This window comes from Lynx canadensis, chromosome A2, assembly GCF_007474595.2.
Source record: "Lynx canadensis isolate LIC74 chromosome A2, mLynCan4.pri.v2, whole genome shotgun sequence".
In the NCBI taxonomy this organism is placed as follows: domain Eukaryota; kingdom Metazoa; phylum Chordata; class Mammalia; order Carnivora; family Felidae; genus Lynx; species Lynx canadensis.
This window is the reverse complement of record NC_044304.2, coordinates 84,646,001-84,672,314: the sequence shown is the minus strand read 5'-3', so window position 1 is coordinate 84,672,314 and position 26,314 is coordinate 84,646,001. Positions and strand designations below refer to the sequence as shown.

The 26,314-nt window shown below is 35.2% G+C and overlaps 1 protein-coding gene across 1 annotated transcript in view; it reads left to right on the top strand.

The window, feature by feature from the left end:
- The first annotated feature begins 829 nt into the window (after nucleotides 1–829).
- Nucleotides 830–26,314, top strand: part of SEMA3C (semaphorin 3C) — a 176,241-nt gene continuing 150,756 nt past the window's right edge. Inside the window, exons 1-2 of the mRNA XM_030307851.2 lie at nucleotides 830–1,144; nucleotides 3,195–3,335. Of these exons, the coding sequence (XP_030163711.1) occupies nucleotides 3,233–3,335 (103 nt within the window). The 5' untranslated portion in view covers nucleotides 830–1,144; nucleotides 3,195–3,232. The remainder of the gene's footprint in view (nucleotides 1,145–3,194; nucleotides 3,336–26,314) is intronic.

The following is a 26,314-nucleotide window of genomic DNA, read 5'->3' as shown; positions in this document are numbered from 1 at the left end:
TTGCTCATTTTATGGGGGTCAAAGCTCATTTCTACCGCTGTTCAACTATGTAGTCCGTTGTGGTCCGTACAAATAATTTTCACTTACACATTAAAGCCAGTTCCAGACTGTAGCCAGTTTTCCTGAAAGTAGTGCTGGAAATACACCTTTGAGTTTGTAAACTATTCTCTTGGCATGGTTCAGAACAGCCTTCTTCCACAAAATTAAGGAATTTCTTGTAATTATGTTTTGAGGGAACATCTATCCAGGAGGGAAGAGTACTGGACAGGAATCAATGTGGAGAGGTCAACAGAATTACTGCCTTAGGGATATTAAGGAAACGCAATGGGAAACAATACCCATTAAAAGGATAAACTGCGACGAGATAGTTGGTTTATCTCTACCGGTTTTAGAAAATCTTCAGCAGGAAAAGGATAACACCCGTGCCCTTTTAAAAACGCATCTCTTTGCCTTAAAAGGATGCAGTGATCCTTTTCTGGCAAGAAAGCTGCTTTGCACTTTGATATTTATGGCTAAGCAAATCCTGTATGCCTTCCAAGAGCTGCCGGTAACAAACCAAAGCTTTAGAGCGCACCCTGTGAGTTGCTCACTCCGCCGCGGACCGCGAGAGGAGCGGACTCGGGCAGCTGGACCTCTAGCCTGCAGCGACGCATTCCTGCGTCTCCCGGCAGCGGGTCCCGGGCTGGGCCCCGCCCCGCCCTGCCGGCCGCTCGCCCGCCGACCGCCCTCGCGGCTCCCTGCCACCCTCTCGCGGGCGCGCTCTGGGTGGGGCCTCGCGGCGGCGGAGATGCGGCGGGTGTGCTGGGCGGGTGAGGCTAGCCGGCTGGGCGGCGCGCCCGGGCAGCCCGAGCCGCGCGCCGCGTCGCTGTAATCGGACACCCGAGCGCTCGCCCCCGGTGCCCGGCCACTTTCCATTCACTCCGAGGTGCTTGATTGAGCGACGCGGAGTCGAGCTCCCGGTGCCGCGGCACTGCTACGCTGAGGATTCCTTTACAAAGAAACTCAGACGACCGGGAAGAAAGAATTTCACCGCTGGGACGCTCTAGAAATTAAGGTCTTCTGGGAAAAAGACTTAGAGAGGCACTCGCGGAGCCACACCGGTAGCAAATTGATGACTTTTCCGTGCTGATCTCTTCCCATCTCGGTAAGCTGGGTTCCTTATTTTCAGCATTACATATTTAGCAAAATACCAAACATAACTTTTGATTCTGCGTATCGACTTTTTACACATCGGTGTGCTTGAGTCTGGACATTTTCTAAAGAGCACATGCAGTTTGTCAGGGAAGTGTTTCCCTTGCTGAGAGCCCTGCTTGAGTTTTCTTTAGATTATGACACCTGCGGAGAGTTTAAAGTGGAGTATTTCCGTGCCTTCCGATGTAGAACTGCTCGAGATGACATAAAAGATTCCTTTTCTTACATGTTGTTAGTGTTCCATCAGAAGTGAAAACAACAAACGGCATGTCTAAGTGAGTTAAAGGGAAGTTATATGGGGGGAGGGGGGGCAGGCACGTGTAAGACACTTGGCTTTCAGTCACTTCTCATCGCTAGGTAGACTTGAAATCACATTGCTCTGTATACTTACTTCATTTGACCTGTCATTTCATCTCCACTATTATTCTTCTCAATTTTTAGCACATGTCGCTTTTGGTGAGACATGTCAGATAAGACACTGATAATAGCAATACGTAAAAATGTGTAATTATCTGCCTGCTTAATGAAGTGAGGAAGGTTAGGCATATTTATAGCTTTTTTTTTTTTTTTGGTTTAATTATAAAGTCAACAAAACCAGGGAGCAAATCATTAAGGGAAAGTTATCCTATAAAATCAGTTTTCTTCTAAGTTAATTTAGGGATGACAAGGTGAAGAGGTTGTGGAAGCAGGAAGAAACTGTTTCGTTTGAAAATTACCAGTACAAACATCTCTAAGGTTTCCTCCCATCTGTGTGGCAAAAGAGGCAGACAGTTTTGTTTCTAAGTCTTATGACGTATGTACCACCTAGGAATTCCACTGTTTAAAATGTTTCAATTGTTCAACATGGCATGTTCAGTTTAATTGTTTAATTAATATAATACTTTTTTTCTTCTGTATTAGTGAAGTAGTCTTTTCAATTTTTAGTGGCATTTCTTTCTTAAATAAAATAGTGTTAAGATTTTAATGTAAATAACCATATAATACTGAAGATTAGCATTGTTGTAACCTGTAAAACATTTCTAGATTAAACTCTGTCATTTTATTGTGTAATTATATTAGACTCAAAATGACAGGATTTCTTTCATGGTCCTGAGTTTGTTTTGCATATTGTGTCCACTAGAGCTGCTGTAGATAGATCTCTAGTTACCCATTACCTGATCTTCCTTAGTATTCAGACATTAGTTAATAGCATGTATCAATTTTATAGCTACAGTTTCAAAAGGTAATGCTTCTGTCTCTGATTTATCTTTTGGAATTTTGACAGCTTGCTTTCTGGTTGATTTATTTTAAATATGCATTGAGGGATACATGGTTCAGTGGATTGCTCACCACTAAGTCATTGGTTTGAACTTGGCACTAGTCCATGGTTACCTCATCTGCATCATTTAACAGCTGCATGGTCATCTGTATAAATTGGCAGATAACTAATTTGAGTGATTTCAGTGGTCAGGGATTAAGCACACATAGATTTATGTGTAGAAACATTTCAGAGATATTACTCCAAAAGAGCTAATGAGGGTGGAAGCAAGTGGGTATACATGATTTTTCATGTGACTTTTTCTTGCTACTACAATATTTATGGTAGAAAGACAAGTTTTCATCTAATACCCACTGGTACCATTCTCAAGTCTTTTCAATGTTATGTGATTATTAGATCAAGTTTAAATATGGAGTTTCCTTTGGGAATCAATACCTTTTTCCTAGCTGCTTTGTTCTGCTTTAAGATTAGCATTATTTCCTGGAAAAAGAAACAGTTCCTCTTTTTGCAAAGACTTCCAGACATAAATGAATTAAATCCAACTTTTCACATGGAAGCAACAAAGAGCACCTCCTACTGTTTGCATGACTGTAAAAGTTCAGATATATCTTTTGTGAATAAGGTGCTCTGTCTAGATCACTAGTTATGTGTGTGTGTGTGTGTGTGTGTGTGTGCACGCACACATACGTGTATGCTCCTAAAATGTGAAATGAAATATAACAAACTTGTTACCTCTCTTTTAAAGGTATTTTCTCTTGGATATTAATTTGCAAATCTGAAGAAATGGCAGTCCAGGCAATTTTCGTGTTGGTTGGAGTATTTGTTTGTTCTATCAGTGTAAAAGGATCGTCTCAGCCCCAAGCAAGAGTTTATTTAACATTTGATGGTAAGATAAATACTCTGGAAAAATGTTATTTGAAGTCTTTTTAAAAATTTCACATCCAGATTCAAACATTAATAATAAAACACAGTAAAATATTATTGAATGTTGATTAATTTTAAAAATATTTACTGGGCTGCTTTTTGGAGGACATGGCTATTTTAAATTATGTGTTCATAGGCAGAAGGTCTCTACTACATGTGTTTATGAAAATGCTTGAAGTATATTCTACCCTTTTTGAAGTTTCTTCTTAATAGTCACCTGGTGTTTGAGAAACACCCTCAATGTGCTAATGCTCATCAGCAGAGAAGTCTATGCAAGTTTAATTACTTAAAATTTTTCTTCGTAAGTTTTGGTCTTGGCCTCCAAACTTGTTTCTCCATATGTTGTTCTAATGGTGTTTTTTTTTTTTCCATTTCCAAAAGGCATTCCTGAGGTTGGCAAAATCTCCTAATTAATTGAAAAGGATCTAAAAGAATAGTTGGAAATATGTTTTTGACTGCTGTTGTGTACAAATGTTTTCTTCAGAAGTTTGGGAAAATTGGCGTGATTTCAAATTTGCACAAATGTAAAAGGTGTAAGATCCTCTGAGGAAATGGTTTGCCAAATGTATCCATGAGCTTTGATGTATATAGTTCAAACAACTTACAGATGGATGATTTTGGTCAGTCACATAACCCATACTAATTGGACGTATGGGATAAGAAATAGATCAGGAAGATCATCTCACCAATAAGGGTTATTTATATTTTTATTACTTCTTTCAACTTAAGTTCTTCATAAACATTGGTGTCATTGAGCATATTTTATTTTACTTGAGAAACAGTATACTCTCAGAACTTTCTATAGCAGTGTCTTTGAAACACTCTATTATCTTGAATTTCAAACAGCAGTATGACTGACACTTATCAGTCACATGGATATCTTATTTTTTTTCTTTCCTTCTTAAGTCACTAAGGGCTTTCCCCAAGGTTATGATAAGCACTGAAAGAGCTTTATTTAGAACTTAGAGTGTGTGACCTTCTAATTGCTTCTTTTGCTTCTAAGCCAGTCATTCTACTAAAAACCCATGGCTGTCCAGTTAAGTTATGAAGAAAGGGAAAACAGACCCTTTGAAGTGTCTTTTTTTTTTTTTTGATTACTGTAACATCTTATAGTCTACTTATACCTATTCTTCCAAGTTGAGAACTATGAAATATCTAATCAAATGAAAAATAAAGGCATTAGGGTGTAGTGCAATTTCTCTTTTCTATATGTCTCCCAATATGTAGAAAGATGGAGTGGTCCCACAGGTTAGTTATCTGAACCTGTTCTCTCTAATACATCAAAACTGACCAAACTTTTTTTTTTAACCCAAACTTAACCCAAAATTTGTAAACTGTAAAAGCATGTGTATCACCAGAGATAATCCATCAATTTCATATTTGAAAGACTTTACAGTTTATCTTTTACAGAAGAAATTAATTAATATAATCTTTTAAAACCAAACTAATACTAAGTAGGACAGTAACTACTATATATAAAGTGACTAGAAGTTGTGATGGGATTTTTAAAATACTCCATGTCTAATATTTTAAATGCTCTCAAAGTCAAAACAGATTCTTGCAGAATGAGACTTAACCTTAATTTATAGCATATGTAGAGTACAACATGATGAGATAAGCTTTTGATCTGAGATTTCTACCAATTCCTGATATTTTGTTTTTCTGAAGAGTCATGTTAGGAAATAATCAGAGATACAGAGTATCACTTTATTTGTATTAAAGATATATATCAACAGGGAGAACAAATAATGAAACTCCATAATTTCTAAATTAATACAAAAAACTCCTGAAGTGAACTATATTTTAGACATATTATCATAGGAAAAATACCGTGGACAAAAAAAATTGTTAAAAGGTATAAATTGTAATCAGCTCATCATCCTCTTCTTAATAGATTAGACAGTATACCTGTTTCAGTGTACCTTTTCCAAATTTCTTATTATTTAAAGTTTCTCATTTTATTACAACTTTTCTGTATATCACAATAAGTTACTAAATTTCTTCCAAAATGGTTTACTCTTGACATCAAAATATAGAACTTTGTAAGGGTTGACACATATATGAACATATATTAATTAAAATACATATGGTGTATACTTTTATTTATTTCAAAATTTCTATCACTGTTTTTCAGCCAAATATTATGAGTTGGAAAATGATTCTGAGGAAATTCAAATAACATCAGATTATATCATCTGTGTCTTTATATTCTCAGAATTTCCTTGCCTCCTGACTCTTTTGTCTTGAATTATTTTCCTTCACCATTACTTGGTCTTCTGCCAGTCTCTTTCTGGATGGAACTTTAGAAGAATCCTCTCAGTCTTGCCTTACAGTCCAATTAACAAAGTCAATTTTAAAATGTGTGAAATGAGATCTCTTCTTACATCCAAGTTTTATCCCTTCTTGTAGTAGAATGATGCAGTGATAACATTTGGGAAACATTGATTTACTCATTTGCCTTCCCTATTGATCTAGTGTAAGGTCAACCAGATGGTCATCAGTCCTGTGGGAGAATGTATTTCAGATGTTATTAATTAGTTACATTTGTACAAACTAAATCTCGCATGTTAAAAAAACTGTGGTTCCTATTAGATATTACATTTTATAATTGTTATCATTCTAATTTTATGCCAAATAGCTTTTCAAATAAATATAAAGTTCATGAAATACCTTTTGATTAAGTTGAATTTTTGTTTAAAAAAATCTGGTGGTTTAACAGATTCAAATTTCATAGCATTATTGTCATTGTAATTTTTTTCTCAGAAAATCTTTGGAATCTATAAGGGTCATAAGATAAGTCAAGGCTACATATATTCAATAGACAAATTTGTTTTGCTTGTTAATATAAAAGGGAAAGCATTGTTGAAATGGTTCTGCCTTTATCCAGTAGAGACTTTAGCATGTAGTATTTTACATAGCCAGGAATTGATACTATAGTTTGACAAAAAGCATCAGTTATGTGTCATTTTACAAAAAGGTTCTAAGGTTGAGAAAAATGGACATATTGTCTATATTTGAATTGATATAAAACATGATTACTGAGTTAAATATGTTAAGCATTGTTTCTGTTTAAAAATGAGGTAGATTCTAAATAAGATTATTTTTCACCTAGTAATTAGGTTGTGAATCTACAATGTTAAATTTGTTGACATAAAGTCATCTATAATTTTACCTTATTATCCTCACTGTGCCTGTAGGATCTGTAGTAATGTCTTTTTCTTCATTTCTGATATTATTAATTTACATCTACTTCCTTTATGTTCTGACTGCTGTAGAAATCATTTTTTTCTTTTTATTGATCTCTTTAGATAATCAGCTTTTGGATTTGTTGTGTTTTTTTTCTTATTGTTTTTCTGTTTAATATTTCCTTGGTTTATGCTTTAAAATGAAATTATCTTATTCTTGTCTTGTGTTTAATTTACTCTTCTTTTTGGAAATTCTTAACATGGAAACTTAGATCACTGATTTGAGAACTTTTTCCTAATGTAACCAGTTGTGCTATAAATTTCCCTTGAAACACTGTTTAGCAGTGCTCCACATATTTTGATAAAATTTGTTTTGATTTGTAGTCAGTTCAAAATGTCTTCTAATTGCTCCTCTTTTTCTTTACTCACAAATTACTCAGAAATATGTTGTATAATTTGAAGATATTTGTGTATTTCTTATATATCTTTCTGTTGTAGATCTTTGATTCAGTTTCTTGTTGTCAAAGAACATACATAATATGCTTCTGATTTTCTAAAAAACTATTAAAAATCATTTTATGACACTGAATATAGCCTACATAGAAAAGAATCTGTATTCTGCTTTTATTGCATGAATGTTTTATTAATGCCAGTTAGATTCAGTCAGTTGATGGTTTGTTATGTTTTCTATATCCCTACTGATTTTCTACTTATTCTTTGAATTACTTACAGAAGAAGTTGAACTTCCCAACTATAATTATGGATTTGTCTATTTCTCTTTTCAGGTCTATCAGTTTTTACTTCATGTTTTTGAATTTCTGTTTTTAATACTGACCTATTTTAGAGTGTTATGCCTCCTGATGAACTGACCTCTTTTCCATTACAAAATATCACCAATTATTTTTGTTAATAATTATTGTTCTGACATGTTGTACATAAAACTTCTGTCTTTTTTGTATAAGGAAAAATACCAACAAAATTTTAGTTACAATTAAGTAGGGAAAATGTTTGTCATGATTCCAGTGACCTCTGGGAAGTTTTTGTTAAAATATTAGGAAACATGTCTAAACATATATTTTTTGATGTATGTAAAAGTATGGACATTTGATTGGCAGTGCAGTATAGTGAGCACAGCATTTATGTGGAAAAAATAAGAGTTTCAAACTTTGGTTCCTCAGTAATTAATTCTGAAACTTTGTCAGGACCTTAGTTCTCCCAACCAGTTAAAAAATTTGGGGGCTAACTAAACTCTAAGACTCTTTATTGCCCTAAATTTTTATGATGTTTAACATTAGTTTTTTGTTTTTTTGTTTTTTTTTTATAATATCATCTTCTTTAAGGAAGGCTTCTATAGTAATTCCTCTCATTGCTTTCAAGAACATTTTGTATGAAGGACTTGGGCAAGGGACAAAACAAAACTAAACAATTTATAAAAGTTCACAGATTTTGAAGTCCTACAGAGCTGATTTTAAATCATAGTTGCTTGCTACTTTCTGGGGAATGCTACATTGGGGTAGTTACTTAATCTCCCTAATCCAGAATTTTATCATCTGTAAAATGGGAATGACACACACTTCATAGAACTGTTTTGAAAATGAAATGAATTAAATTTGTAAAATGTATTGTGTGGTTATAGTGTGCATCTTGTTAAAATACACAAAGAATTACTCTAATTGAGTTAACATAAATTCCTTTAGGGTACAAATATGGTCTTCTTTTGTACTATAATTAGTCCCCCCCCCCCATTAGCATAGAGACTGCCATTTGTTATTGTTCAATAAATGTTGAATTACCATAAATTTTGATACTTCTTAACCACTGTACCTCCCCAACCAGTAGAGCCTTGGTACACTATAAACATGCTTCAGTGAATCTTAGTTAATTTAAAATAATGATAGAGACTAGGTAGAACACAAAATTTCTTCATCATAGCATTAAGGTAAAAGCATCATGGGAGAAAAATTTTGGTTAATTTGTGGATGAATAACTTTAGACTCATATCCTGGTACATTGCTGATGGTCAAATATTTTCCATCTAGTTACAACCTTTTCCTACATTATACATTATACAGAGATTCAATGTTGTCTGGGAATTCAACATTTATATTTACCCTTTCCAGTTAATTCTCACATCTCCCAATTATTGTATTTTCTTCCCTAATAGACCTTCTTCTCTATAGATTTTAGATATTTTCTTCCAGAAAGTTGTTGAGTGTGTGTGTGTTTAAAGTTTATTTATTTTTGAGAGAGAGAGCACAAGTAGCAGAGAGACCTAGAGAGAATCCCCAGCAGACTCCACACTATCAGTGAGGAGCCGAGAAGGAGCTTGAACTCACCAACCATGAGATCATGACCTGAGCTGAAATCAAGAGTCAGACGCTTAACTGACTGAGCCACCCAGGCGCCCCTGAGTTTTTTTGTGTGTGTTTTGATTGGAAGCATAGTGTTTTATATTAAAAGGAAGAGATCTCATATATACACAGCCTTCCAAAGGGCCTTGATCGGTGGCCTGTCAGGGATGTTGCCTTAAATCTTAATACTGTTGGCATATATATAAGCTAGCATGTCTAGCATGTCTAGATATGTCTAGACTTTTAAAGTAATGACAAATGCATTATTTTTTTTAAGATTCGGTTTTTTTGAAAGTCCGATTTTTCATGATAAGCTTGAACTTAATAAGAACTCCATCTACTTAGTTTACTTCTTATGATTGTCATGGCATAGTGGATGGCTTGAAATTGCATTTAACTATTTGCCACTCTTGGGACATTTAAGAGTACCATAAAGGGGCGCCTGGGTGGCTCAGTTGGTTAACCGTCCGACTTCAGCTCAGGTCACGATCTCATGGTCCGTGAGTTCGAGCCCCGCGTTGGGCTCTGGGCTGATAGCTCAGAGCCTGGAGCCTGCTTCCCATTCTGTGTCTCCCTCTCTCTCTGCCCTGCCCCCGTTCATGCTTTGTCTCTCTCTGTCTCAAAAATAAATAAATGTTAAAAATAAATAAATAAATAAATAAATAAGCAAGCTTTAAAAAAAAAAAAGAGTACCATAAAGCCTCAGGAAGGCAGGGAGTCATGATAATTAAATCAGGATAATTTCTGATCCACTTCTGTACCTTGATATGAAATATATCTGTATAAATACACCCATAAAATAAAATACAAATGTAAATATATCCATATAAATACCAAGTATAGGTTATATACATGCTCCTAAAGTAATGGCTGTTAAATAATATATTTTATTTTTTACCCTTTTTCTTTTGATGAATAAATTGAAAATTATTCAGGAATATTTGCTCTTTGGAATACTTTCTATGTGAACAAATTAACAGAACCTGAATTCACTATTTTATTATTTAATTTTTTTAAGGTTATTTATTTATCTTAAAAGAGAGAGAGCCGGGGAGGGGCAGAGAGAAAAAAAGAGAAAGAGAATCCCAAGCAGGCTTTGCACTGTCAGTTTGGAATCAGATTTGGGGCTGGAACTCACAAACCACAAGATCATGACGACCTGAGCTGAAGTCAAGAGTCAGACACTTAACCGACTGAGCCACCCAGGCACCGCAAAATTCACTACTTCAGTTGAGAATTATTTACTGAATTAGTTTATCTTATATTATCTAATGAGTATTTATATTATTAAGTTACTGAAATAGCAAAATTTCTTGTTTGTTTATAAGATTGGGTATCAACTGCAATTCAGGAGTTACCCAAAATTACACAGTTCCACCTCTGTTGCCATAAAGGCAATAATTCAGTCATGTGCATGTTTTGTCTCTCTACTACAAATGTCTAAGATATCAGACATTTTTAAGTAATCCTGATGAATATTAGATTATGATTTTTATTTGCATGCTTTTAGATCTAGAAACATAATATCCAGAAATAAAGAAGTAGTATATCCTCAAATCACTCATCACTTTGCTCTTAAATAAAGAAGCCTGGGACACACACACACACACACACACACACTCAAAACACAATATAAAATAAAGAAGTAGGATGCACTCAATATTCCACAGGCTTCAAAAAACCTGAATATCATTTTATTGAATAGACAGCAGTCTGGCTCTACTTCAGGTTTTCTCTTGGCTTGAAACTCTTATGAGTTATCAAGATGCCCATGGAAATATTTAAGGCAGTGAAAACTCAAAAATAAATTGACTGATAAATACATGGCAAAAAAGTGGATTATTTGTGACTGCTATTCTTTGCTGGTGTTCACTAGAACAGTAAAGATCCCCTACTACTAAACTGCTTTCCACCCCATTGAAGCCTATGACTCATGGCTTTAAACTCAAAAGGAAAATGATAATTAAAAAATTAAAGATTCTACCATTTGGATACATTTTTCCTTAGCTAATATTGGCCAGTTTTTCAGCTCAAGGTTGACTTTTACATTTACATGTGCACAACAGGGTTTTAAAAACATAAAAATGTCAGTCTGAGTTATACTGGGAAACAAGTATATTAAGTGTAGGGACTTAGGTTGCATAGGATTATAAGTTCTTTCAGTTATTTACTTTGATGCTTTTTTGCCTTCTTTCAGTGCTGAAATTTTCATTAATATAATTGTCAAAGTCTCCAGGTCATCGATAGTATATAAATGAAAGATGATGAAATTTTACAAAACATCTTTTATCTTTTAATACCTGCCTCATTTGACAAGAAGCATAATAATTAAACAACAAATAAAAGGACCCCTGGGAACTAGTGAGCTAAATGAATTGTTGTTGGACAATAAACTCAAAATAATAAATTGTGTCTTTATGAACTCTGGTAGCATTAACATTACAAGGCATATTTGTTGAAAACAGTTTGTCTATGGTTGCCCAAGAGATAAAAATAAAGCCAATTGTTCTTGATTTTTCCATTAATCTTGGAGAACGCTCCTTCTGATTGTATTGAATCTTCTGAAATATTTAGTTCTTGGGAAAACTTGTGTTAATACAGTTTGTTTTAATTCCCCTTCTGACGTTTTCAGTTAAATGCCAATTAAACATCTTTAATAACATAAACTATTTATGTTTTAATAAACTCAGACTCAACAAGGAATGCTCTGTGAATAAAACGCTGCATTTTTCCCCTGTGAGAGTGTCTTTAAAATCAGGAAGGGATTGATAAATACAATTATGAGCGGGACATTACCTAAATCATAAAGAGTCTTAAGTAGAGCAGCACTAAATTTATGATACAAGAGCAAGTTAAAACTGTTATAAACACATTGAGAACATAAGATGAGAAGAAATTGCTGAGAAATTTCATGTCTGTTTTTCCCTGTAATATATATTGATTCAGGACTTTTAGTAGTCAAAATAAAATGAAATATCTTTTACAGCCTTGAATTGGGGAAGTTTTAAGTAGTGCAAAGAATGTCCCTTGAGAAGTATTAGGATAGAAATATGTTACAATGATGTCTTCTTTTAAAGATTCTTAGAAAAAAGTTGGAAACTCCTATTTTCCTGCATAAAAAAGTAATTCTTATTCTGGGTGAGTTTTGTCACATTCTAATAAGCTTAAATCTGTTGCCAAAAGATGATGCTGTGATATTAAGCCATTTAAAAACGTACAAGGGTCCTGAAATTGAGAACAAAGCTGAGATGCTCCAATGACCTGAAATTAAGAGCGAGTGTTTTGTGCTGTTTATTCAGTCATCTGATCAAAACAATTCCATGAGAAAATGTGTCGTAGTCCATGATTATCCATAGATATGTGGAAACAATTATGACTGAACTCTTGAGCTATCAGGAGATGCTAGGTGGTTTAACTAATTAATGTTATTGAAATATAATTGATATACAATGTTATATTAATTTCAGATGTGTGACATAATGATTCAGTAATTCTATACATTACTCAGTGCTCACCATGGTAAATGTAGTGAACGGTTGTCACCGCAAAACATTATTACAATGTTATTTATGATATTATTCCCTATGCTGTACTTTTCATCTCTGTAACTTGTTTATTTTATAACCGGAAGTTTGCACCTCTTAATCTCTTTCACCTGTTTTGCCCATCCCCCCCACCCTCCTCTCTGGAGGAGAGTTCTCTGTATTTATGAGTCTGTCTCTGTTTTTTTGTTTGTTGGTTCATTTGTTTTGCTTTATACATTCTGTGTATAAGTGAAGTAATACGGAATTTGTCTTTTTCTGTCTGACTTATTTCACTTAGCATAATGCCCTCTAAGTCTATTTATGTTGTTGCAAATGGTAAGATTTCATTCCTTTTTATGGCTAAGTAATATTCCAGTGTGTGGGTGTGTGTGTGTGTGTGTGTGTGTGTGTGTGTCTATACCACATTTTCTTTAATCCATTCATTTATTGATGGGGCACTTAGGTAGTTTCCATATTTTGGCTATTGTGCATAATGTTGCAATAAACATAGGGGTACCGGTATCTTTTCGAATTAGTGTTTTTGTTTTCTTTGGGTAAATACCCAGAAATGGAATTACTGGGTCATATGGTATTTTTTTTTTTAATTTTTTGAGGAACCCTTCTACTGTTTTCCCTAACGGCTGCACCAATTTACATTCCTCTCAGCACTGCACAACACTTCTATCTTGTCTTTTTAATGCTAGCCATTCTGGTTTTTATGAGGTAATAGCTCATTGTAACTTTGGTTGGTATTTCCCTGATGATTAGTAATGTCAAGCATATTTTCATGTGTTTGTTGGCCATCTGTATGTCTTTGGAGAAATGTCTATCTAGATCCCCTCTGCTCACTTTTTATTGGATTATTTATTTGGTGTTGAGTTGTGTAAGTTCTTTATATATTTTGGATATTAATCTCTAATTGGACATGTCATTTGCAAATATATTCTCCCGTCTGGTAGATTGCTTTTTCATTTTGTTGAACGTTTCCTTTGTTGTGCAAAATCTTTTGAGTTTGATTTGATCCTATTTATTTTTGCTTTTGTTTCCCTTGGTTGTGGAGAAAGATCCAGAAAAATATTGCTAAGACTGATTACTGCCCATATTTTCTTCTAGGAGTTTTATGGTTTCAGGTCTCACATTTAGGTCCCTAATCCATTTTGAATTTATTTTTGTTTATGGTATAAGATAGTAGTCCAGTGTCATTCTTTTGCATGTGTCATCTAGTTTTCCTAACCCCATATATTGAAGAGATTGTCTTTTCCCCATTGTATTCTTGTTTTCTTTCTGACCATATAAGTATGGGTTTATTTCTGCATTGTCTATCTTGTCCCATTGATCTTTGTATCTGTTGTTTGCCAGTACCATACTATTTTGATTAGTATGGCTTTGTAGTATATCTTGAAATCTGGGATTGTGATAATTCCAGTTTCCTTCTTCTTTTTCAGAATTGCTCTGGTTATCTGGGGTCTTTTGTGGTTTCATACAAATTTTAGGATTTGTTGCTGTAGTTCTGTGAAAAATACTACTGGTATCTTGATAAAGAAAAAGTACTGTTAGTATTTTGATAGGGATTGCATTGAATCTATAGATTGCTTATTTTAGATAGCCTGGTTTATACTCATTCACATGTTGATTAAATATTTTGATGTGTTACTCACATATGTAGATTGAAAGTGTATGTTACATACCTTTCTTTGTAATTTGATTTAGAAGAATACTTAGAAATAAAGATATGCATTTTTCCATTCTTCATGGATATTATCTTATGTTTTTACAAAATAATTTTGGTTATGTATTTGCATTTATATAATAATCACTAACATTAATATTGCCTTTGTGCCAGGCATTATTTTTAATTTTCTTAACACTGTGAGTTAGGTGCTATTTTTATCCTCATAAAATGGAGATTCCGCAAGAGTAACTTGCCTGAGGTCACAGGGATGGAAAAGGACACAATTAAAACACAAGCAGTCAGACGCCAGAGCCAGAGCCATTTTGGTAGATGTTGCTAGAATTAGTTTTAAGATTCACAAAATCACAATTAAAAGAACATTTTTCTCAGGCATTCTGTAAACTCACTTTATCATGTTAAAGGTGTCACAGTAGACTTCTGCTTTTCTTTTAGAACATCCATCCTTCCTGAAAATAAAGGAGATAAAATTCATTCTCTACACTGTCCCTAATCGCCCCTTTAATTTCAGATTCACCCAGGTGAGGATAAGGGAATTACAACTGTGGAACATGCTTATTTCGTTGCTGTGGGTAAGGTCTTCTTTTGTGGCTGTGGAAACAAGTTTGAGCTCAGACAAAGGATAACTGTAGAAAAATTTATTATTCATTCCCTTCACCTCACTGTGCAAATTAATCAGAGTAGTCTCCATAAGTTCAACATAGCCTACACTTTCTCTTAAAGAAAAGAAAATGATTGGTTCTTTGTTACAGATACCACTGTAGCATCAACTAACTATAACACCAAGATATGCTCAATTTTTCCATTTCCTAAATATCTTTTATATAACAAGGTATGAAAAACTATCATTTTGGTTTTAGTTCCATCACTGTCAAAAGTAAAAGTATTGAGAAAGAGCTCAAATGTAAGCTTTGGGCAAATTCCAGCACTTCTTTGCCTGCTGCATTTTCATTTCTATGTTCCTGAGGACCACTGTTGTTAATGAAAACAAATTTAAAGCAAGGAACAGAAAAGTTTGACGTTTTCTAATGCAGAGTGTGAGTTGGCAAGAAGGGCACATAAAAGGGAGAGCTCAGTGCTGAGCCATGTGCTATTTTAGGGTAGCGCCAGCCCTGGAACAATGTGCTGAGCTGTAAAAGATGGCAAGTTCATTTTACATTTTCAAGGTGCATGCTTTTCAAAAACAATCTTTTCAGCCTTCCCTCCTTATTCAGTGGGAATTAACTGCCTTTGAGAACTCAACAGTGGTAGGTTACTGTTGCAGACTGCTTTTAACTTTTTGGAGATTTTCCACTTGTTATGTCTTTTATTCCAGAATGCCTATGAAGTAGTTAGACATGAAGGCCCAGACAGGCTAACTGTTTTGGCTAACAGACACAGCCTGATGGTGCAGAGATAATACTAGAGAAAATGGTATATGGAGAGAAAAATTAACTATAGCTGTCCTTTTAGCAATAATTTATGGATTATTATATCAAACTTTAACACTATATTAGAAATGTTTCTCAATTCTCTTTGGAAAGGTTGAGGCAATAAATATCAAAAATTCGTATTTTATTTGTCTCTTATTATATAAATGAATGAACAGGATTTGTCTTGCCTTTCCCAAGTTGCAACGCCCATAATCAAGAGTTTTGTTGTGCGATATACATCAGGATACCATTTTCCTCTTTGTCAATCCTTAGAATATTCTATTCTGCTTATTTATATATTGCCTTAGGAGGAAAACAGTCTTTAAAATAATTTTTTTAATGTTTATTTACTTTTGAAGGAAATAGAGACAGAGCATGAGCGAGGGAGGGACAGAGAGAAAGGGAGACACAGCTTGAAGCAGGCTCCAGGCTTTGAGCTGTCAGCACCGAGCCCAACGTGGGGCTCGAACTCACCAACCAGGAGATCATGACCTGAACTGAAGTCGGACACCCAACCGACTGAGCCACCCAGGCGCCCCAATCATGAAAATAACCTTATGTACTCGTTTGAAGTGATGTCAGTGAACATGCCTAATATTCTTGCCTTTCTCAATATTAATACCTGCTAGCATTTAAGATACTTTATTAAAATGTATGAAATATTCCACCTAATTAATTCTTAAATTACTTCCTCACTGAAACTATTTTCTTATAAATAATGAGCAGATACCAGACTTTGAATATAAGATTGCTCATATTTTTTAAATTTCTTTTAATGTTTATTTTTGAGAGAGAGAGAGAGAGAGCGAGTGAGCGTGAGTGGGGGGGCGGGTGGGCAGAGAGAGAGGGAGGCACAGAATCTGAAGCAGGCTCCAGGCTCTGAGCTGTTTGCACAGAGCCCGATGTGGGGCTTGAACCCACAAACTGTGAGATCATGACCTGAGCTGAAGTCAGACACTGACTAAGCCACCCAGGCACCCCTAACTAAGATTGCTCACCTTTAATCTTATATGTAATGTAATGGCTAATATCAAGTCTCTAGTCTCAGTGGAATTGATAGACCAAAGGAGTCAAAGCAATATAATTTTACAAACAATAATTGCTACTCTTCTAAGAAGAGGGTCAGACAGCTGATATCATAAAATGAAAACCTTGATTCTCTGCAGGAGTAATAGCACCAGAGAAACAGTTGCTAAATTCTTTCAAGAAAAACATCTTATTTCCTTGGTATGGAGTTACACTTTCTAAAAATAGAATCAGTTATGGAGAGGGGATGTATATCTGAGTAAAAAATGTCCTCTCTATACACACACCCACACACATACCTACATACACATACCCCGTGAGTAAATATTTGTTGTGTTTCACACAACAAATTAGGTCTTTCCTAAGTGTATACTGTCCTGTAAATGCACAGAACAAAAATTGAGAAGTCAGGAAAAAAAAAAAGCTATTATATTCCTGGTATTGTTTTTAATATATTATTTATATGTTTTCTTACTTTAAAGGTTCAAATACCACAACTTTATATTTACATAATAATTGGGCGATTAGCTCGGCAAACACTTTAGTACTTATCATATTACTGCAACACAGGTGTGCAGTAACAGCTTGGTGCAAGTGAGCTGAGGGGCAGAGCAAGAAACTCTAGTGACTTCTGTATTTGAGCCTTGCCTCCTTCCCATCACTGATGGCGAGGAATGGCGAGAACTAAAGGACTTGCTGAATAACAACCTGCCAGAAGGAGGTAATCCATCTTTACTACAGCTAATAGGAACATAAAGGGAATGAATGGGGCAAATCATATGTAAAGACACCATCAATGCATGAATTTGTTCACTAGGCTTGCTGCTTTGACAGCTAGTGAAGTCTTACAACCCAGGTTGCTAGTGTTACTTACTGTAGTTAGCATCAATTGCCAAGGAGTTAGCAGATTTCCAATTATAGCATGTGAAACATAATCTTTCATTCCGTGTTTCATTTTCTAAAGTCTTCATTTCACAAAATTAGGTTAGAAACGACCTCTTTTCTTTTGCAAATAGACATAATTTTGTACAAACTGTGCGAAGTGCACCAGGCTGGCTCTTCATTCATTACTGAAACTTGATAATGGACACGAGTCTGAAGATTTTAAGACCACACTAACAAAATTAGAAACTGAGAGTAAAGGGAGTCAAATACCCTAGTATTCCTGACCTTGCTTATTTGGGTCGGGTAGAAGTGGTGTAGGTGGCCACAGTTTCTCTCAAGTGTTGGAGACCATTACATGTAAAAGCGCAATTCCAACAGAATTGTAATTCTTAGTACAGGGACCTCTTCATTCTTGTTTAATGAATAAATGAATAGCAGCAAAGTGATAATAAAATTGGCTTCTATAAAATAAAAGTTGTGTTGAATTTCATTATGAAATTAGAGTTCTGTCTCTATGTATACAAACCATTCAGTAGACTAGATTGAAAAACTTTCAATAAAGAAACTTAAGATGATGACCAGGCATGTAGAAGTTTTGATAATATGATGCAGTGAATATGTTGGAGCTCTTTTTATAACTTTCCAACCTCTTAAATACACACTAGTTGTTATAATTCAAACAAAAACAAAACCTCATGACTTAAATTTATCCCTTGATTTGAAAAGACTTATTGGATAATTTATCTTGTGTCAGTTGCCAGTAAGAGCCTTAAACATTCTCTAAACCTTATCAACCTGGCTCTGTATTTACACATGCACGTTATTAAGCAATAATGATGCAAACAGTGTGAAGTAATTAGAATCTCATTGGTATTATATACAAATCTGGATTTAAATAGAAGCAGTCTTTCTTGGCATCAAAAACTTCCAACTTTTGCTGGTCCATCCACCTACTCGTTACTCTACGTAAATTCAGACCCATGGAGCGTTTCTTCTTTTTTTCCTTTTTTTCTTTTTCTTTTTTTTTTCTTTTCTTTCGTTTGCCTTGGCTCTGTCAGGAGGGCGCCTCCTTGGTGCTTTTTTTTACGTTCTTTCTGTGTCTGTCTCTCTCGCTCTCGACGCCTATCCTTATCTCTCATCCTCTCCTCTCCTCTCCTCTCCTCTCCTTTCCTTTCCCCTGAACAGTAATACTCAGAACATTCCAAGAGAACAGAACTTTAAGCTGGAATAAAACAATGAGTGTATTATCATCACCAAAATGAACACTTTGAATTTTATTAGAAGAAACCAATTAAGATGTTATTTTCAAGCAAAGGGCTTGGCATGGCTTCAGGAAGTTACTTTCCTGAGTCGGGCAGGGGGTTAGCTGGCACAGAGAGAAGATCTTTAGCTTAACGTCTTGACAGCTTTAATGCTTATGCAACTGGGAATTTTTTCTTTAAGCTGATTCTCTTAAAAGCATGTTTCCTGCCACTGTTCAACATAATTGTATCAATTCCATTTTTCATTAGTACTCAAAACCTGCTGATATGGACTGGAGTTTTAAAACCATTGTGTGAAAATCTAATTATGCACAATTTTTTTTCCAGAGGATCTTATAATGTGTGTGTGATATGCAGGTTTTTTTTCATATCTTAAGTAGGATAAACAAGGAGATCTTTATGCCAGTATTATATTCTTTGGTTTTTCATTTAATTGTATCAACTGTAGTGCTATAAGCTATTTCCTATTACAGGAGGAGAACATTCAATAGGCTATATTTTGATGAAGAAAAAAGGAGTACATATTGCTTTGCTACAGAAAAATAAAACATTCTGATTTTAGGTGAAAGGAAAGGATTGCTTCTCACTTCGTTGTGCCTATATTAGCTTTGTCTCTTTTGTAGTTGGTTTATTTTCAGCAGTTTTTCTTTATAGAATCTTGAATGATCCTCTGCACTATTTACTTCTCCTCCTATCTAATTTTCTGATATGTATTTGACACTTTTCTATACATATAGCTATGTGTAGACATATCAGATGTTACATTAGAAATTTAAAGCATAAAATAGACTCATTCAGCAGTTTATCACCTTGTATTTATTTTCCTCATGTCCCCTCTTTGGTTTTTCTTCTTTTTTAATTGAAGTGAGAAAAAGATTATCAAGCTTAGCCTGAAATTATTCACGAAATGGTGAAAGCCTCAGAGCTCAGGTGCTGATGGAATGTGTAACAGGAACTGATTTAAAGATGGCCTAGAGTTAAGATGTGTCATTTATGTATGCTTTGGAAGTGAAATTCGGTGTCCTGAGCACTTAGGTGAAATTATCTTTACAACAAATAACCATATTTGCTTTCCAAATTTTCTAATAAATATTTGATAATAAAACAGAATTTTAAAACCTTTTCTAAAACTGCTTCTGGGTAGATTATAGATTATATATTAGATTTTTATAACTAAAGATAAGTTTGCTGAGGTCCATTAATAGCATAGATATTTTTAAATGTTTATTTATTTATTTTTGAGAGGGGGTGGGGCAGGTGCAAAGAGAGAGGGAGACAGAATCCCAAACCAACTCCATGCTGTCAGCCCAGACCCCATGAGGGGCTCGAACTCAGGAATCATGAGATCATAACCTGAGCTGAAATCTAGAGTTGGACACTTACCCTACTAAGCCACCCAGGCCCCCCCATAGATATTTTTCAAGGTATACAAGTATCTGTATTATGTGCCAACACTACAAATTATGTTCACCTTAAAGAGAAATCTGGGAAATATGGTTAGGGTTGATTATTGGCAAATTATGGGTCAGTATGAAAAAAAGGTTTTAGACTTTTATAAACAATGTTGTGTCTATCTGTCTCTTATTCCTTTGCTTCCCACTCATCCTCCCTACTTTAGATAGATTCCATTAATACATTATTTAAATTAAAAAAAAAAGACCCAAAGAACTGTATTGAATTCCCGGAATATTTTAGGGTGCCCGTCCTGTGCAATGTTGTGTGTTACATCTTTTGATACAAATAGAAGTGTAGCATGAATCCTCTCCTCGGTGACCACCTGTTCTTGTCAGCAACATAAGCCAACTTCATAAAGAACTGGTATACCAGGCACACCAGGCCATAAAAGAGGCACAGACAACAAGAAGAGGTCAGTTTTGAAATAAAAACATTATCTTAAAATTGGTTTAGAATATTGGCTTTAAACCCATTGTTGGCATTAATTATTCTGCTAGAAGGGATTACAGTTTTTATCATGGTTATAAACTAGATTGAGAGCAGAGTTCAGTTGGAATGCCAAGGAAGAGATATTTGCATTTAACCAAAGGTCTCCAAGCCTCTGAGGCAAGGCACTTCTGCAGGATTTTGTTTTGTTATTTACCTCCAAATTCCCAGCAGTGCCTGCAACTGGAGAATCAGTATCACTGCCTGACTGATCAGTTGACAAACAGCTTGACTCCAGTTTGCCAAATTGTCTTTAAATGCCCAGCATTAAAAATCCGAAACTGTTTATAGTGGTTGGTGGTAGAGATGGGGGACTGCTTTTATCCTTTCCATTTCTTGATTTCCAAATCTCTCTTGTTAGCTCTGGTGCTCACATGATCTCTCTTTCTCTCCTTCCCCGCACCCCCCCGCCCCCATCTTGGCCATATTTGAGGGATAGAGCAAAGGCATGAAGGAGCCTGTCTTAAATACCAGAAGTTCAAAATAATCAGGTCTTCAGAAACGTCTTCCATGTCCCCAAACAAATTCTATACCAGAGTTCATGCTTTCTCTGGGCTTTCATTCCCATCAGCAGTTTGTCCCTACATCATAAGGGTATAAGACAGAAGAAATTAAACCAGAAATAAAAAAAATCAGTAATTCTGAGTTTTGGGAATGAGTGAATGGGTTCAACCTAAGACCTTTAAGAACAGTGATTCTCAACATTGGCTACACGTAAGAGTCATCTGGGAGCTTTAAAATCCTGTTGCCAAGACCACACCCAGAGTTTTTAAGTCAGTATGTCTAGGGATGGGGTGTAGAAACTAGTGTTTTGAAACTACTCCAGGCAATTCCAGTCTGCAGTTACGTTAGGAATTGCTGTCCCCAAATCCCTGAAGTTCACTTTCTACTAAAGAACATGAGATCTACAAGGATTTTTTAACAATGAAAGAGAACTATTCAATCTGTTGCTCTAATGGTTTCCAGCATAGTGATAAACTGTAAATTTTAGCTCCTTTAGTCAATAATTAAGATTTGCAATGCCAGAGAAATAATCAATATAGTCATGCAGCATAATGGGTTGACAACCCATTGAAAGTAAACAGATATCCTTCCTTTCTGTGTGAAATGTGAAGATCCATTGCAAAGCCATGACCTAGAAAATTATGTTTTATTTTCTATTTCCTTTATATTTTGAAATGTAGTGACATCTCAGTGAGGTTCCAGACAACCTAAGCTAGGTCTTCATTTATGTTACATTACCAGACATAGAGTCTCTTGCTAAGAAGATTAAATAAGTTTCATGCAATGGATACTCTCTCATGTGTAATTTCATTTATATGTATTTTGTGCCTAATCGTTGGATAACAGACTCTCTAGAAAGTTACGAAATTATAGGTAGTAGTGGTGGGAAGTACAGGAAGTATGGGAAGTATAGGTGGGAAGAATGGGAGTAGGTATAAGATAGGGAAGATTTCTTCTCAGAAAAAAATGTCACATATGGAAATGAGAAGTTCTGTTCTTTTCTCCTATATCATGCTTTTCTAGCCTCTTTTATGAGCATGATGTGTAATAGGTACTTAATAAACGCCTGAAAATCAAAGAACAAATGAATTATATCTGAATCAGCAATTTAGAGTAGTAGAGAGGAGCAGAAGTAGGTCAGAAAGCACAAAAGTAGTGAATCAAACTCTGTCTAGCTCTAAGTTCCAGGATCATGAAGTGCCAATAATTCAGAGATACCTTTCTTAAAACACTTTTAACCTTCTTAGAAAATTACCTTGATTTAGGTCTCTGGGCTTTGTACTGTGATCCTACTATTGTTACGTAGGCAGGAAAGACATGCCTTTTGTTAGCTTACGAAATATGTCTGCATACTTGCAAATCAAAAGATGTCTGGAGTAAAATACCATGTGTAAGAGTTATGAGATAGAAATAAACAAAGCAGGGGCGCCTGGGTGGCGCAGTCGGTTAAGCGTCCGACTTCAGCCAGGTCACGATCTCGGGGTCCGTGAGTTCGAGCCCCGCGTCAGGCTCTGGGCTGATGGCTCAGAGCCTGGAGCCTGCTTACGATTCTGTGTCTCCCTCTCTCTCTGCCCCTCCCCCGTTCATGCTCTGTCTCTCTCTGTCTTAAAAATAAATAAACGTTGGAAAAAAAAAATTAAAAAAAAAAAAGAAATAAACAAAGCAATATTATGAGCAGGTCAATAAACAAAACACACATCAATTACTTTGGGCCTTTGAAGAGTCAGTGTTGACCAAAAATGATATGTCATATTTACTTGTTTACATTAAAACAGCATGAATTAAAAACTTGGCCATTGTCAAGAGCTTTATGGTGTATGTTTCAGTGCACCAATATGATGTCTTTCATTGGAGAAAAAAAGAGGGGAAAAAACTTTCTGTTTTTGTGGAAGTTATGTTTAACACCTTGAAATGTACAATATATATAAAATGAGCAAACACCAGAAAACACATTTTACTCATTGGATGCAGTTTAGGAAGAATAAAATTAGTCAGCTACTTATTAAATGAAACAGCAAATGGTATTCTAGGACATTGTGTGTTTTTAGGATTCCAGTCACGTCAAACTCAGGTATCATTTTTTCTAAGCTTCCACCTATAACTTTATTGATTGATCTTTAATGGAAAGATACATATTTACCTTTAAAAGAAATGATTAGATTTAGTGTGCTTCTATTATTTAGGACCTGTTAGCAGGTCCTGCAAAGTATATAAACAAAACAAAGCAAACTGACAACTAAGAAATAAATGAATAAAATAGTTCTGGGAATAAAATACCAATCTCTGGCCTAGTAGACTTTAAGAATACAACTCTATGTGTGTTAAAATGCAGATTTCACAACTGTACTTCCTTCAGTGGTACAAAAATAATTGCTATGCTAAATGGAAATCACTTTTGTAAAATACTAAAATAGCCACATTCGTAAATTTTAGGGTCATGAGTCAGAGGTAGTTTTGGTTCCCCCCCCCCCCCACGGAGCATTTCACTTATTTGTTTTAGAGTATCACTGATAAAAGTCATATCATCATTTAATTCTAACATGACAAATGGAAAAATTGCCTGACTTTTCTTATATTATTCAGGTGGAATTTATATACCAAAATAAAGTGCGGTAATTCCTTGTACCACCCACTTTAGCAGGCAAAACTGTGACTCAGTTTCCCCACCCAATTATACCAGGGTGTTCAGTACAATGTGTGAAATGAGGTGTTGTAGTGCAATATTCCCCAATTTATTTTTAAGCCATTTAGTCCAACATCTCTTTCAGGGAACACACACTAAAATACAAATTATACATTTCATTCTTGTTTCTGTGTTATCTCAGTAGTAAAGAGGAAAAAAGTGAGGGAGTATTTATATGATTGTGCTATGAGCTAGTCATAAAGGAACTATGTTTTATAAATTCACATATTAGGTAGAAGGGTTTTATTTACTTAAATTTAATGGATAATTTACAGGATAGTAGTGAATAGGCCCTCCTACCTATTATCTTTGCCTGGTTTAAACCATGGAACAACTGTTTCTGTTTTGCACAAGCTGTGGCTAAGGCAAATAGGTCAGGCTTAGGAGCTGATTGCCTGGGTTTGAAATATTTCTCCAACATTTAGGAGCCATGTAATTCATGGCAATTTCCTCAACTTCCGTTGACTTTTTTTTTTACTAGGCTATTAACTAAAGATGAATTAGTTGCTACTTCATATTTTCCTTATGAATTTTAAATGTGGTAATGTATGTAAAACATTTAGCAAATATGACACAGAGTAAAAATCTACTATATGTTAGGCATTATTTTTATAATTTTGTATGAAGCTAAGGGAATTAAAAGATGACTAAGATATACTCCATGCCTCTTAAGAATATATTGTCTACGGGAGCCTGGGTGGCTCAGTTGGTTTGGCAGCTGACTCTTGGTAGGCTCAGGTCATGACTTCATGGGTTCAGAATCTCCCTTGTCCTTGGGCTCCTTGCTGTCAGGGTGGAACCTGCTTGGGATTCTTTTGCCTTCTCTCTCTACCCCTCCCCTGCTCGTACTCGAACTTATACGTGCACTGTCTCTCTCAAAATAGATAAATAAACTTTTTTTTTTAGGTCAGATTTCAGTTGATGCTGTATATTTCTCATTGGTCTTAAAAAGTCAGAGGATTAGGAAGGATAGAGGGGGGCTGAGTAGGGCTATCCCCTTCTAGCCTGGTTTTCTTTACTCACTTATGCTCATCTGTCTAAACCTCACTAATATGGAGTTTTCTACTCTTGACACAATAATGGATTAAAAAATCATTTCTAGCTAAAGCAAAAGCTCTTTTAAGAATGCTTGATGGCACTGGGCATAAAAGAAAAATAGAACTCTACTTTCAAGAATATATAATTAGAAAAGGAAGTAAGCATAATAAAACAAGGTTTGTATCATAGCTTTCTAAAATATATACATATATCATGTTCATGATGTTGAACATGAATTGACCCAAATTGAACAAAATAATGCATTTACTTTTGTCTTTGTTTCTGAAAATATTAGTTACAAAAAAGTATGTTGTTAAAGGGCATTTAAGAAAAGTTTATCTAGTGAAGGGAATCAACAACAGCACAACTGATTTTTTTCATAAATATGTAGGTATATGCATATGTTAAGGTTTGGACAAAGGCACAAATTGCCTATAAAATCATATAGGCTATGTTGACAGATTCTGGAATAGAATTTATCAAGGCACTATGATTAGTAGAAGTTAGAGAACTTATGGGTAGGCTGGAGTTAATGTTGTGATAATATAGGCCATTATTTCATATCTAAAAAAAGTTCATAAAATTTTTTATTCAATCATTTAAAATGTAGCACCAGGGGCGCCTGGGTGGCGCAGTCGGTTAAACGTCCGACTTCAGCCAGGTCACGATCTCGCGGTCCGTGAGTTCGAGCCCCGCGTCGGGCTCTGGGCTGATGGCTCAGAGCCTGGAGCCTGTTTCTGATTCTGTGTCTCCCTCTCTCTCTGCCCCTCCCCCGTTCGTGCTCTGTCTCTCTCTGTCCCAAAAATAAATAAATGTTGAAAAAAAAAATTAAAAAAAATAAAATAAAATAAAATGTAGCACCAGATATCCTAGCTTCATACCTATTTATTTAAATAAAGATAGCCTTAAAAATTTTTTTAATGTTTATTTATTTTTGAGAGAGACAGAGACAGAGCATGAGCAGGGAAGAGACAAAGAGAGAGGGAGACACAGAATCTGAAGCAGGCTCCAGGCTCTCAGCTGGCAGCACAGGGGCGTGGGGCTCAAACTCACAAATTGTGAGATTGTGATCTGAGCCGAAGTCAACAGTTAACTAACTGAGCCACCCAGGTGCCCCTAACGAAAGAGATATCTTATGTAAGTGTTCTGATATGCAACACAGTGTTATTATGGAAGTCTGATCCCCTGGTACTGTGAGCAGCAGGACTGATATGATTTGGTTCTGCCCATATTTTGCTAAATATTGACAGACAAAAATCATTACCTGGAGCATATATATACTGATAATATAATTCATTTTTATTATTATTATGATACACATCTCTATCTTTGTTTCTATTATTCTTATGCATGGAACTCAATGTTACTCATCTTTAATAAGAATTATTTCAGATTTAGTCTTTGGGTTTACATATTTTTCATTTTTTAAATCTGCAAAAT